The sequence below is a fragment of the Manihot esculenta genome, chromosome 17 (assembly GCF_001659605.2).
Source record: "Manihot esculenta cultivar AM560-2 chromosome 17, M.esculenta_v8, whole genome shotgun sequence".
Taxonomy (NCBI): Eukaryota; Viridiplantae; Streptophyta; class Magnoliopsida; order Malpighiales; family Euphorbiaceae; genus Manihot; species Manihot esculenta.
Window position 1 is genome coordinate 20871080 of NC_035177.2, and position 15934 is coordinate 20887013.

General features: G+C 35.4%; 1 protein-coding gene across 1 annotated transcript; it reads left to right on the plus strand.

Annotated features, from left to right (window-relative positions):
* The first annotated feature begins 276 nt into the window (after positions 1–276).
* On the plus strand, positions 277–5401 carry LOC110605451 (protein DETOXIFICATION 40). Its single transcript, XM_021744042.2, has 7 exons — positions 277–702; positions 810–1441; positions 1845–1901; positions 2061–2299; positions 2389–2507; positions 2603–2689; positions 4679–5401. The coding sequence occupies exons 1-7, from the start codon at positions 385–387 to the stop codon at positions 4748–4750; spliced, it is 1524 nt and encodes a 507-aa protein (XP_021599734.1). The 5' UTR covers positions 277–384; the 3' UTR covers positions 4751–5401.
* The last annotated feature ends 10533 nt before the right edge of the window (positions 5402–15934 follow it).

Sequence of the window (15934 nt, forward strand, 5' to 3'; positions counted from 1 at the left end):
CATATAAAGCCGCAAAGGAAATTAATTCAAACTCGGCGCATTACAAAACCATATTAAATATGTTCTCTGTGTTTGTCGGATCTCAGCATCATCATCTTACAATCAACCTATGCTGACTGCTGAGTAATTATACAATGTAGATAATACTAAGCAAATAAAATTTTTACAGCAAAAATATAAAAGATGAACTAGAAATAAAAAATTATTTTTGTAAAATATTTTATTATATGTCAAATTCTTCCGACATGGAATGATTTTTATAGTATAATTTTTTCATATATACCTCTATTCTTTAATAGCTTTCCTTCTTTGGTTAATAAATTACAGCTCGTCAGTCGTCATTCCCCATTACCAAGGTCACCTTCCAATAGTACCCCAGCACTCATGGAGTCTCAGGATGAACTTCAAGAACCAATTTCACAGTCACCGTCTTTTGATCCACCTGCTCATTCTGAGATTGACTCCAGGCTCGAAAACGTGCTGAACGATGACAAGTTACCATACTTCAGCCGCCTCCGGTTGGCTTCTTGGATCGAACTTAAACAACTCTTCCACTTGGCGGCACCGGCTGTTTTCGTTTACATGATCAACAACCTTATGTCTTTGTCCACCAGAGCCTTCGCTGGCCACCTTGGGAATCTTGAGCTTGCCGCTGCCTCTCTTGGCAATAGCGGCGTACAACTCTTTGCTTATGGCCTAATGGTAATATCTGTATGGATATGTGCACATATATATCAGATAGAGTTTAGGGTTTTTTTTTTTTTTTTTTTTTTTCTCATTTGTTTTAGAGTGAATTTTTCTTCTTGTAGTTGGGGATGGGAAGTGCAGTGGAAACTCTGTGTGGCCAAGCTTATGGAGCTCAAAAGTATGCAATGCTAGGCACGTATCTCCAAAGAGCAACGGTTGTGTTAACTCTAACTGGGATACCGATGACTGTGATCTACCTTTTATCGAAGCCAATCTTGCTCTTACTGGGAGAGCCACCAAAAATGGCATCAGCAGCTGCAGTGTTTGTTTATGGTCTAATACCTCAAATTTTTGCTTATGCTGTGAATTTTCCAATACAAAAATTCCTCCAAGCACAAAGCATAGTGAACCCAAGTGCCATTATATCGGCAGCTACTCTCGTGCTGCACTTATTGCTAAGCTGGATTGCAGTTTTCCAGCTGGGTATGGGACTGCTTGGAGCTTCGCTGATATTAAGCTTGTCATGGTGGGTCATAGTTGCTGCCCAGTTTATTTATATAGTGAAGACTAGTCGATGTAAGCAGACGTGGAATGGATTTACGTTGCAGGCCTTTTCTGGGCTTTGGGAGTTTGTAAAGCTGTCAATAGCTTCAGCAGTAATGCTGTGCTTGGAGACTTGGTACTTTCAGATATTGGTGTTGATTGCTGGTCTCCTCGATGACCCTGAGATTGCCTTGGATTCCCTTGCTGTTTGGTAAGAATTTTTTTTTTTTTTTTTTTTTTTCCAATCATGATAAAATTATTTCACCGCATACTTAACTCTGATATATTTTTGAATGTATAAAACGTTAAGTTCGAATTACACCACAGATTGAGATTGATTTCTATTATATAAATTCTAAATTAAGTAGGTAGAGAATTTATAAAGAATAAAATCACCATATACTTAAAGAGTTACAGAAGCAATATCTAAATGTTTTTGTTTATGAGCATATATACCTCTGTGTCTTGTCTTAATGTGACGCTTGTCTTCTCCAGCAACTCAATAAATAATACTAAATCTAGAACCAATGCTAAATTGCACATATAATAATTTGCTAGATTATGTGGTCGGATTAAGTTCTCAATCTAATTGATGATCAATACCCTTTTTGCAGTATGTCTGTAAGTGCGTTGCTGTTCATGGTCTCAGTGGGATTCAACGCAGCTGCAAGGTATTCTTAATTAACTCGATAAATTAAGTTTTATCTTTCATGGGTAAAAATTATTACATTTACCCAACAAAAAACGGTACTGTCTTGTCGTGTCTATACACATATCCAGCTCATTGAATTCAAAATGCAGTAGTTTGATGTAATTTGATTGAATTACAGCGTCAGAGTTAGCAATGAATTAGGAGCAGGGAATCCAAAATCAGCAGCCTTCTCAGTTTTGATGGTGAATTTGGTTTCTTTAGTAATCTCACTTGTAGAAGCTGTGATTGTGCTTGCTCTGCGCAATGTAATTAGCTACGCTTTCACTAGTGGAGAAACTGTAGCGGCTGCTGTTTCAGATCTTTGTCCTCTTTTGGCCATCACCCTGGTACTTAATGGTGTCCAACCAGTGCTGTCTGGTAAGAGCTCCTCCACTACAAAAGCTGACTATTAATTATATGTGAAAATCAAGAAAATTGTGTGATCTTAATTATATGTAATTGTGAAGGGGTTGCTGTTGGATGTGGATGGCAAGCGTTTGTCGCATATGTCAATGTGGGATGCTATTATGTAGTTGGAATTCCTGTGGGTTGTCTTCTTGGGTTTAAGTTTGATCTTGGTGCAAAGGTATAATAATATAATATAATATAATATAATATAATTAATTACTTAGAACCCCATCATTGTCTCTGTATTGATTAAATTAATCCTTAATATTTTAGGGAATATGGGCTGGAATGATGGGAGGAACCATGATGCAAACCATAATCTTATTATGGGTAACTTTCCGCACTGATTGGAACAAAGAGGTAATGTTAAAATTACACATTAAGTTAATTTTGAAATGACGATTCATTGTAACTTGAAGGGCCATAGTGTAACCACAGTACACGACATCCAACTGATTGTCTTTATTTTACCTGCTCATATGCATTGACGTTTTGGTGTCAATCTTATGTGAAAGAGACAAAATAGGTTAAATGTTGAATTTTCATTTTTATTTATTGGAAATATTCAGATTTAGCCTTTTTTTTTAAAAAAAAAAATAAATTCAAATTAGTCATAAAATTTTAATTTAAACTTAATGCATAGTTCAAAATTTAAATTTTATGGAATTGATTTATTAGCTCAAAAATCAGAAGATGGGCTTCTTGATTGTTGGAATAAGTTTTTCGATTTAGGACAAAGAGCAGGAATCACATGTTTTCTTTTCTTTTTTTTTTTTTTTTTTAAATATTAGGCTAAATGAATTTAAATTGATATTTTTAGATAAATTTGGATAATTAAATTAAATATCTCCAATAAATAAAAAAAAATTGAAACACTACTGTATTAAAAAAATGAAAAGTTAGGAAAACAAAATTAAGTAAATAAAATAGCTATGAAACTATAACTAATTTAATGGTGATGGTTACATAATTTTTATTTATTTTTAAATATTTTAAAATTATTATTTATTTTTTTATATTATAATAAGAGAGATTTATAATTTAGTCTCTAAATATTGTCATTATTCACAAGTCAGTCTCTGCATTTTCAGAAACATATTACAACGTTTTTATATTTTCTCTCCGTGAACAAAATAGTCTTTCTATTTATTTCTGCCGTTAAAAATATAACAAAAGACCAAATTATCCCATTCTTTTCCTCCTCCTCCTCTTTCTTCTTCTTCATTGATTCTTCCTCCTCTTCTTATTCTTTGGTTCTTCTTTTTCTTTTTATTCTTCTTCTTCAAAGAGGATGAAGAGATTTTTCTTTTTCTTCTTCTTTTTCTCCTTCATTATCATCATCATCATTTTCTTCTTCTTTTTTAAGGAGGAGGAGAAGAAGAGACTATTTCGTTGACAAAAAAAAAATAATAAAGACGTTTTAACAGATATGAGAAAAAATAAGAATGTTTTAATAGATTTTTGAAAATGTAGGAACTGACTTATTAATAATAGCAATATTCAATAACTAAATAAGGAGTTTTATTTGAGAGCAAAATTGAATTTTAAAAATTTTCTCTCTTGTCCTTTATCTATTTTTACCGAAAAAGATGATAGAAGGACTATTTTGTTGACAAAAAGAAAAATTAAGGACTTTTTAATAGGTTTCTGAAAATATAGGGACTGACTTGTTAATAATGGCAATATTCAAAGGCTAAAATGTAAATCTCTCTTATAATAATATATAAATTAATTATTATAATCATATTTAATTTTATTTTAACTTTAAAATATTCTCTTAAATATTTTTAAAATAAGTATAATTAAAAAAAAAATTGTATTTATTAATTTGTAAAAAAATAAAGTAATAAAAATTATGAAATGAAGCGAGTAAATAATTATTTTATTAATTATTTTTTATATTTAATTAATAAATCTTATCGTTATTATTTACTTTTCTTCATACAACAAAAGTATTGAGATATAAGGCTTTTTAGTAACTTTTATCTCTTATTTACAAGCATAGATACATATATAGTACATCAATCATTCTAAAATGCTAATTATACTATAAAACCTCATTGAGATTATTTAATTAAGATATATAAAATACTAAATTTTAGTATAAGAGAATCATATAACTTCAACAGTGACCTTACATGGAAATTATTTAAAAATATAAAATTCTTCTGTACATAATAGAATTTATGATACTTGTTTTTGTAATTTGAAATTATATATAATAGCGAGTTAAAAATTATTTGGGTTAATTATTCTAAATCAAATGAAAAATTAGTATAAAAATTATTTGAATTAATTTAAATCACTTATTATATAACTGATATATGAAAAATGTGTATGTTGTTTCAGGTAGAGAAGGCTAGACTGCGTTTGGATGAGTGGGAAGATAAGAAGGAACCACTCCTCAGAACCTCAAAATAACTTCAGCATGGAGATGGGTCATGAAATTGAGCCAATTACAAAGCATTAAATCCATCAATTAATGGTGCAATTAAAATTAAATGCACAATACCAATTAAGTATTTTCTTAGCTCAGTTGATTTTGATTGGGAATGGAATTTATGACTATTTTCTAGCGAATTAGAGGATTTGTCTCACTCATCAGCAGATGCTAAGCCTGTAAACAAGAGAGGATTATTAGAAGTTGCAGGGCTTGAAGCCAACACAGAGGGAAGACTGGCAATGGCCTCTCCGCTGTCAAACCAGCGTTTCCATTGATTGGCAACTTGTTTAATTTCTTTCCAATCTTCATTTTTAACCTACATAATCCGATTTTTAGAAATGATGGTTTTGAATCCGCTTGTTGCAGAGCTTTGAAGATCAAGAACTGAGCTCGTCGATGGATTTTCTCTTCTGGGTCTTCTTTATCTGTTAAAACTATGTCATTTTATTATCTACTGTTATTGGTTTATATTAGTATCTAAACTATGTCGTTTTACTTGTAGAAGCTATAACTCTGTAGTCACGTGTGAGCATATGTTCTTGTCTGGTATAAAAGTAAGCAGGATGCTTCCAGTACTGTGTGTAACGTCATTTTATGTTTGAAATAAAATCTCTATGGTTTTCTCTCTCTTTCCTACTTTTTTTCGCACATGGTATCAGAGCTAGAACCCTAGCGCACGACAGCGCATCACTGGTTGCATGCGAGAGATCTTAGTGTTTTCGAAAGATCTGGTCATGGCAGAACGAGGGAGTAGTAGCAAGGAATAGAAGGCGACCGGAGCACCAGAAAAGTCGCAGATTGCGAATACTGGAATGGGAGACCCCCTGAACCTTCAAGCATCTGACCATCTAGGTATGAGTTTAGTCTCAGCACCTCTTATAGGACCTAATTTCAGATCTTGGAGTAGGGCTATTAAAATAGCCCTAGGTGCTAAGATGAAATTGGGATTTGTCGAAGGCACAACATCGGCTCCTAGCAAAAACATTGATGGATATGAACAGTGGAAAAGATGTGACTTCATGGTCACATCTTGGATTCTCAACTCCATCTCTAAGGAGTTGGTTGATGGCTTCATATATACTGCCTCTGCTAGAGATCTCTAGCAAGAGATCTACGAGAGATTTGGAGAGTGCAACGAACCTATGATTTATGAGTTGCACAGGAAAATATCTCTTATCTCTCAAGAAAATCAGTATGTGTCAGTCTACTTCACTAAGCTGAAGAGATTATGGGATGAGCTTAGGTCAGTAGAACCACTTCCAACATGTACCTGTGGAGCCTCTAGGCCCATAGCTGAAATAACCAATACGAATAGGCTCATGCAATTCGTGATGGGTCTGAATGAGGCCTTCAGATTTGTGAGAGACCAGGTATTGGGGATGGACTATTTACCAATAGTGAACAAGGCTTACTCAATGGTTGTAAACTTTGAGTCTCATAGGGTGATTCTATGTACAATGAATAACAATTTAGGATCCCTTGCCCTATTGAATAAGACTCAAGCTTATAATATGTCCAGACCAAGAAGGTCTATGGTTAAAAAGGGTCATTGCACCTTCTGCAACATGGATGGCCACACTCGGGAAGGGTGTTTTAAGCTGATTGGCTATCCTGATTGGTTCAAGGCCAAGAACAAGGCTGGAACCCAATCTGTCAAGAGAAACAGAAGCACCAAAATTATAGCTGTTATTGAAGGAAACAAATCAAAATAGGATAATCCCCTGGAATATTTAGACACATCAAGTAGAATACATGAATTGACATCCATATTGAGCTCTTTAAAACAAGAAGTCTCTCAACTTGTAAAGGGGAAAGGAACTCTTGCCCCAAGTACATCTCATGGATCTGAGACACATTTCATAGACTTTGCAGGTAAGCATACTCTCTATAACACTTGTCATGCACAAATGTAAACTAACTCTAATTGGATCCTAGACACTGGAGCCATAAATCACATGTGTTCAGACAACACTCTCTTCACCACTTTGCATTCACTACACAAGCACATATCTGTGTACTTTCCAGATGAAAAATAACTTAGGTTACTCAATTTGGAAAGTTGAATCTCTTTGGAAAATTAATTCTAGATGATGTTCTTTATGTTCCTCACTTTCAATATAATTTGATCTCTGTTATTCAATTAATGAGTAGCTATGGCTACTGTATAGTGATGTGAAATGATAATTGCCTTATATAGGACCCACTGAATAAGAAAGTGGTGGCCATAGGCAAGAAACAAAGAGGCCTCTTCAGGCTAAACCAGATGAGTTTTTCTCATTCTAATGTAAGAAACTGTTTGCTTGAGATCATGAACTCTAATGTAGATCTTCACAACTTTGTAAATATCACTCTTTCCCAAATGGATTTGAATAAAGAACTTTCCATGCAACTTGAACAAATACATAACTCTGTAGTGACCATGAATGACATGCATGATAGACTAGGGCATGCATCAGTAGGCAAACTCAAACATATTAAAGGCATGAATATTGGTAATGAACCTATGAGGTGTTGTCCTATATGTCCTTTAGGATTACCCTTTCCCAGAAGCCACATCTTAACTTTAAAACCTTTTGAATTAATTCACATTGACATATGGGGGCCATATAAGACCAGCTCTATTACTGGAGCTAAGTTCTTTTTCACCATTATTGATGACTATAGTAGGGCTGTGTGGACTTTTATGATGCACTTAAAAGGTCAGACCTTCAGTTTGACTAAACACTTCATACACATGGTAGAAAATCAATTTAACATTGCCATTAAAGTTATTTGAACTGACAATGGAAAAGAGTTTATAAGCCATAATTATAGACCTCTACTTATGAGTAAGGGAATCATGCACCAAAGATTCTGTCCATGCACTCCACAACAGAATGGAGTTGTGGAAAGGAAATATAGACACATACTTGACACTGCTAGAGCCTTGAAAATGCAATCATAAGTGCCTATTCAATTATTGTCAGAGTGTATCCTAACTGCTACTTACCTAATAAATAGAATGCCTATGGAATACTTTGATTGGTCCACACCTTATGAGAGGCTCTATGGGACCTCACCTAACTACTCTCACCTGAGAAAGTTTGGTTGCTTGTATTTTGCTACTTCTGTGGGAACACAGATGTAACGACCCGGAAATCGAACCGCTACCGGCGCTAGGATCCAGATTGGCTTAAGGCCACCGGGACCCGTAGCAAGCCAAACATTCATCCTGTAAACCTGTTTAATCCCATACATGATCAACAATTACATAAAAATTTTAAAACTTTCTCATTTGGTCATTCATTCACTCATTCATTCATTCTTTCATTCATTCATCAAGCTTAACTTGTGCATGCACAAATCATAACATAAAGCCTGACACTGGAGTCCTCATCAAATACTCCAATGGGGTAACATAACATACATTAAGCTTGGTTTACAATAATCATCATTAAACATTTAAGATCATGTACTAGAAAGGGATTAACAATCATACTATGGTCAAGCACAACTCTAGACTTCCATAAACATCATTATATTACATTTCTATACTATACTTTTACATTACATCATCTTCATGTCCACATCTAGCTATTACAATAACATAACTCTACTCCTGCTGACCTCCTGGTCTACCCTGTACCTGCAAACCTGGGGGTTAAGGGAGAGGGGTGAGCTATAAAGCCCAGTGAGCAGAATAGTAAAACATTCAATTTATATTTCATGCTTTCATGAAATGCAACACAGCACAAACAAGTCACATCAATGATGGTTTTGTCACCAATAGTCCTCAACATACCCAATAGTACCAGGGGCGTAGAATGGGCCTCGACCTGGTCTTTCTCTTAGCATAACATACATGACATAGCATTCCTATAATGCCAGGGGCGTAGAATGGGCCTCGACCTGGTCTTTCTCTTAACATAGTGCCAGGGGCGTAGAATGGACCTCGATCTGGACTTACATACCATACCATATCATATCACATCATATCATACGAGGACTAAAGGATCATCCAACACCCATCCACATCATCATCATATTATGCAATGCAACATATTCGTGAATTCTAATGCAAACAATCTAGTATATCTCATGGCATACGTGATGCATGTATCATGCTCAAAATTTATTTATTTGCTTTAAAACATAAGGAGTTATTCCACTCACCTCTGGCTGAAGCTCTAATGACTCTGAAGCAACTATCTCACTACTGAGGTCTGCGGTTCCTCGGGTCCGAACCTACACAGGTGGACTCAAATGAGGGACCAAACATCCAAGAACATGACTCTAAGATACTCCCCAAAAACCCCCTAAAACACCTTAAAACAATTATAGAAATCATGCAAAGGAGGACTGAACAGGGCACTTTCGGCGGCAGGTTCGGCGGCCGAAAATCCCTCCAGAGCCGAAAGTCATGCACCTTCGGTGGCACTTTCGGCGACCGAAGGTTCCCTCCAGAGACGAAACTCATGGATGTTCAGCGGCACCTTCGACGGCCGAAACTCCCTTCCAGAGCCGAAAGTCCTCTTTCGGGGGCAGGGTTCGGCAGCCGATACATGCTACCACAGGCAGGTTTGGCGGCCGAAAGAGCCTCGGCTGCCGAACCTGAGTTCTTCCCAAAGGGCAGAAACTCAGCTCTAACATGCACAAAAGCCTCCCAACTCATTCAATCATGCATTTTCCTATTCTACAACATGCATACTCAAGCATATAAGCTCCTAGGGGCTTCAAACTACCTTAAACCCCAACTACAACACATCAAACATGCATATTCAACATACATTGGTCAAAAACTCAACATAAACCCATAAAACCAACAATAACCTAACCATGCATTTCTACCCCACAAAACTCATAAAACTTGTTTAAAACATACTAGAATGGCAGGATCGAAGCTTACCTCTTGAAGATCTAGAGGAGAAACGACCCTAACTTGGAGATGGGGGAGATCTCAACTCTTTGGTCTCCAAGCTCCAAAACTAGCTCTTTTGCTCAAAGATCTTCAAACCAAGATAAAACTCGTTAAAACTCTAAAGATCGGAGGAAAAACATCAAAAACGAACCATGGGAGAGCAAGAACTCACCGTGGCCGAAAATGGGGAGAAAACTCGCCCGCTTCAGCCATGGAGCTCTTATATAGGGACTGCTAGACCACCTTTCGGCAGCCTAAAGTACCTCTAAAAATCATACAAGTTCGGCGGTCGAACATGAGGTTCGGCGGCCGAACCTTTGAAACTTTCGGAAGCCTAACTTGCCCCCCTAAACTATCCAATGTTCGGCGGCCGAACTTGAGGTTCGGCGGCCGAACCTGAAAATGCCTCCTTGGTCATTTTCATTCAAAACTCAATTTCCTTTCTTTCTTAGAATCATAAAATACATTAAAACATTTTATGAAAACATGGTTTTACCCTTCTAGAGGTTTCCGACATCCGAGATTCTACCGGACGGTAGGAATTTCGATACCGGAGTCTAGCCGGGTATTACAACAGAAGGAAAAGTTTCATGATAGAGCAATTAAAGCTGTGATGATGGGTTATGCCAGCACACACAAAGCTTATAAGTTATATAATATTAGTGATAAAACCTTTTTTGTGAGTAGAGATGTTATTTCCATGAAAACATCTTTCCCTTCCAAGGGACTAATCTAATTGAGAACTCTGTAGTTCCAATTCCTGTGGTTGAGAGTGATTGTCCAGATCTTGAACTCTATCCATCTGGTCATACCAGTGATGACCTACAGAAATGTCTTTCAGTTAGAAGGACTCAAAGGCAAAGAAAAGCCCCTGTTTGGATGCAAGGCTATGTAAATTCTTTGCAAACATCCTTTATGTCCTTCCATCCCTTATATCAATCTTACATCTACAATATTAACAAGGTCACTGAACCTTGTACTTATTCTCAAGCATCTAAGGATGAACATTGGGTTGAGACTATGAAGCAAGAGCTTCAGGCCCTGAAAAACAACAACCCCTGGGTGCTTACTAATTTACCTAAGGGTAAGAAAACAATAGGCTGTAAATGGGTCTACAAAGTGAAATTTAAACCAAATGGGGATGTAGAAAGATATAAGGCCCGGTTGGTGGCCAAAGGCTACAACCAAATTGAGGGCTTGGATTATAAAGATAGGTTTTCACTTGTGGCTAAGCTTACAACTGTAAGAATTTTTATTGCCCTTGCTGCTTCTAAATAATGGCCAATTTTTCAATTGGATATCAATAATGCCTTTTTACATGGTCATCTAGATGAAGAGGTGTACATGAAACTTCCCCAGGGTTATTACAAAGCCCAGCCAGGGGAGGTTTGCTTGCTTAAAAGGTCCCTATATGGGCTTAAACAAGCCTCCAGACAGTGGAATATTGAGTTCACCAATTTTCTCGGGGGTTTAGCCTTTGTGCAATCCTTTCATGATCATTATCTCTTTACACAGCACAATGGTACTTTGATTTTGATACTGCTTGTATATGTTGATGATGTTATTATGACCGGAAACTCCATTGATGCCATTACTGAATGCAAGCTTGCTTTATATTCAAAGTTCACTATCAAAGATTTGGGATCTATGAAATATTTTTTAGGCCTAGAGGTTGTTAGATCCTCTCAAGCAACCTTCCTTAGTCAAACTAAGTACATTTCAGATGTATTGAAAGATGCAAGCATGTTTCATTGTAAACCTGCTTCTTGTCCTTTGCCTCAAGGCTTGCATTTATCTCCTGACTCAGGGGAGCTCTTTGATAAACTTGATTTATATAGAAGACTTCTTGGGAGACTTCTTTACATTAATCTCATAAGGCCTGACATATGCTATGTTGTACAACACTTGAGCCAATTTATGAGCATGCCCCGAAAGCCCCATTGGGAGGCTGCTTTACATGTGCTTTGCTATCTTAAAGGCTCATTATATCAGGGACTTTATTTTCCTGTAAGTACTGACTTGTCTCTGAATGCCTACTGTGACTCTGATTGGGTAGCTTGTACCTATTCTAGAAAGTCACTCTCTCGATATTGTATATACTTGGGATCTTGCCTTGTCTCCTAGAAAACAAAGAAGCGGCCCACTGTTTTTAAGTCCTCAGCTGAGGATGAGTATCGTGCAATGGCTAACACTGTATGTGAACTCCTCTAGGTCAGCTATGTTTTGCAGGACTTGCAGGTTCACATCCAATTGTCCATCCCACTGCACTATGATAGCAAAGCAGCTATACACGTTGCTGCCAATCCGGTCTTCCATGAGCGCACAAAGCACATTGAGATAGATTGCCATCTGATCCGATATCAACTTCAATGGGGATTCATTTTGCCTAACCATCTCCCTACTGAAGAACAGTTGGCTGACATATTCACCAAGGCCTTACCAGCCTGTCGCCATGGCAGCCTCACCCACAAGCTGAATCTTTTGCCTTTACTAGTTTCAACTTGAGGAGGGGGCATTAAAACTACGTTGTTTTCCTATCTAGTGTTATTGGTTTATATTAGTATCTAAACTATGTTGTTTTACTTGTATGAGTTGTAACTCTATAGTCATGTGTTGAGCATGTGTTCTTGTCTGGTATAAAAGGAAGCAAGATGCTTCTAGAACTGAGCATAACGTCATTTTATGTTTGAAATAAAATCTCTTTAGTGTTCTCTCTCTTTCCTGCTTTTTTTGCACATTATCCAACTTTAAGTAACCATAGGATGATCTCCTCATTTTCTCTTATTATAGTCTGAGAAAGAGAGCAAGAGATAAAAGAAAAGAGATATATAGTACAGATATACAAGTACTTTGGAAGTGATAACAAACGAAGTATGCATAAGAGAATGTAGATGATGATGTGCAGATTTATGAGAATGGTAAGATCTACACGAGACCAACATAGTCAGTGGTTATAATACAATCTTTACATTTTATCAACACATTTTCAATTAGCAATTACCTTTAAAAGATCTAAAGTCAAAAACATGGAAAAAACACGTATGCCTTATTTAAAATAAATCAAGATATCCATAGGCAAATGGTGGTATTGGTAATAATATTCACAAAAACTATAAACACAATTCATTAAGAGTCAAACCAAGATTAATTAATGAGGACACAAATTATAATTAAGGAAAATATATATTATTTTATCATGTCTGCCAATTTATTGCTATAATTTATATTTGATATTTATTATTTCATTTTCTTTCAAAAAAATATAATTAACATTTTTTAACCACTATCACTTGACCAACATATATGTTACATATAATTTAATTTTAATTTCTCCCTTACCTCTTCTGAAATTAGAAAAAAAGAAAAAAAAAACACGTTTACTTTCCCAGAAGCTTATATCCCATTAGAGTATCTTGATCTGGATTATCTTGCAGCACAAATTAGAAGGTAATGCTAATTTATTAGTTATTATACGGTTAAAGATAATTTAATTATTTTAGAAGTATTATAACCAAAACATATTAAATTTATAATTTTAAATTATTTTCAACACCCTTTAATTCATTTTTTTTTTTAAAATAACAACAATATCAGTAAATGATTAATTTCAAGAAACCCTCGCCAATCGAGCATTGAATAACAGCAGTTAGCAGCTTAAAATAGGTGGAAGAAATTAGAAAAAAAAAAAGAAAAAAATATTTATAAAATTTAGCCACATATTAATACAAACGGGAATGTATGTCTTGTTAAAAAAATATTAATATAATATCTTATAACCTTGACATTACTGCCGGCTTTAGCCGTATTATTTTTAATTTTAAACTAATTTAGACATATAAAAAATATTTATCAATATTTTTATATCTTAAAATTATTTTCAAAGCCCTTAAAATATAATGATTTCAAATTTTAATTGAATTAAATGAATTTTTTAAAAAATAAATTGAAACTATACTTTAAAAAAAGCCCCTTTTGCATGTTTCTTTGTTTTTCATGGATACAAATACACACCAAGAAATCTCAGCGTTAGTAGGATGTCTCCTGTTATAACTCCTTTCACTATAAAGTTAAGTATTGACTATCTTTCTCCTTATTTTATGGCAGACAAAAGGTTACAGATGATTCATAATTCACTCTGGAATTACGACATATACAACTCTTGTTGTTCATACATTTTACAAATCCAACTTTAGAAACGTTCTTCAATAGGCAACAACAAAAGAAATTGGATCTCAGTTGTAACTTAACCTACAAATCTCTCAAGCTTCAAGCTCATAGTTGGTTCACCTCAGCACTAAATTCATCAGGAAGTTCATTGAAGACATCCTGACAGAACCCAGAAATCATAGCAGCCATAGCCTTTTCATAGTCGATTCCCCTCTGCTGAAAGTAAAATAACTGACCTTCACCAATTTTAAAGGTGTTGGCTTCATGTTCAACGCGAGCTGTTGAGTTCTTCACCTGTTGAACAACAAGATTTGACCATTATGCAAAAACATAGAATGGCATTTGAAATTTCAAGTTTCAATATCTGGTTATTGAGCAAACAACAAAAGTGAGAATCTATCAAATCCTCCAGAGAACACCAACATACAATCATTATGATTTGCATTCTAAATGTCTTGAGTGTTGACCACAAGGTAACATGGCAAATTACAATTACCTGTACCATGTTTTGGTACTTGCAATAGTAGAACGTGGTATGCAAGGGGTGAGCAAATTAAGTAACTATGGCGAGCTAATTCTCTTTATAATTAAGAATTGAAAGCATGCAACTAGACCTTAGAAAGCATCTTTTGCAGCAACTCATTTTCAAGTCCACATCAACAAATGAAAGAACTGAAGTTTCCAAAAGATAATAGACAGATTTCCCACCCCTTCACCTTAAACATATATAATGGGAACGCACTAGCATGCCTCTTCTCTAATAACAAGGAGAGTTCCATACTGGCTAAACCACCTTGTGCACATGAGCAAAAGCCAAGGGAGGATCCCTGGCTAGCTTTGGGCAACCCATGTTCCAATGTCCTCAAGGACCCATATGGCAAGCCAGCAGGATAAGGTGCATTGAACAGAAGCCCTATCACACAAAATCTAAATTGGCGATACAACAAAGAGATGAAAGGAGGAAATGAAAAGCCAAAAAAATTGTTTTAGATTTAGAAATATTAAAAGAAAAAGGAGAAAAGAATGAGAATGAGAGAGGGATTGATGTGGTTTTGCTATGGAAAGCCTACATTCACAGACACAAAACTGGAAAAGGACTACACTTTATTCACTTGTGTATATTTTATAGTACATGAAACTCCAAATTTATAATGAAAGATAAATAGCACATATGCAATGCTAAAAATAATACGTCATTCCAAATATTTTGGTAATCATTCTCATTATTTTCTCATAGGCATGAGATTGTCATACACCACTCCTGAGATTCTTCATTAAAGGAAAATCAAATCAAGTTTAACAACAATATCATGCACTCGTATTCAGAGAAAGGGACAATTAGGCTAATATTAGTCAAGCAGCTGTGCCACTTTCCTAATCATAAGACAGGAGAATGTGCCTTCTTCCAAGGTAATGGACAGTGGTCAAATTGCCAGGTTCATTCAATGGGATTCTCTCAAGCACCGTAACACACCTGTCTCTACTTATTCAACCATATTGGTCTTGGATTCAAGTAACAATGCCAAACCAAGTATGGTGTTCCTTGTTGACATGTTATCTCATGTTAATCAAGAGAAAATCAAAGATGACATAGTCATAGACGGTATCAAGATCCCCATGTATATATTTCCCATCTAATATCATTTTTAAGCTGATGCCTTTAAGAGCGAATCTCTTAGCATCATGCATGTCGTCCAACTATACAATTATTTGTTCACACCACCATGCTCAAGATTCTTTTCTCTCACTTCACTCATTTGATTTGATTTTCATCCAAAGTTCTTTTTGTCAAGTAGTAAAACTTCTTCCATAACCAACTGCATTCTATGTACAATTAACGTAGACAAGCTCTAAATCCCGTGCAGATGTTGCATTTTCTTTTTTTTTTGGTTAATTATATTAGTATAGTTGATAAATAAAAAAATAATATATTTATATAAAAATAAATTATGTGTAGCTTATAACCCGTGGTTTCTTGTCAAAGAGCTTTTTTGTGGGCTTCAAAAGCCTATATCCTGTAGGCTTGTTTTTAGTGATGTATTTCTAAGTTTGAATATTTTTAGATGTGTATGCATTTAATATCTACACCCGGTGTGGG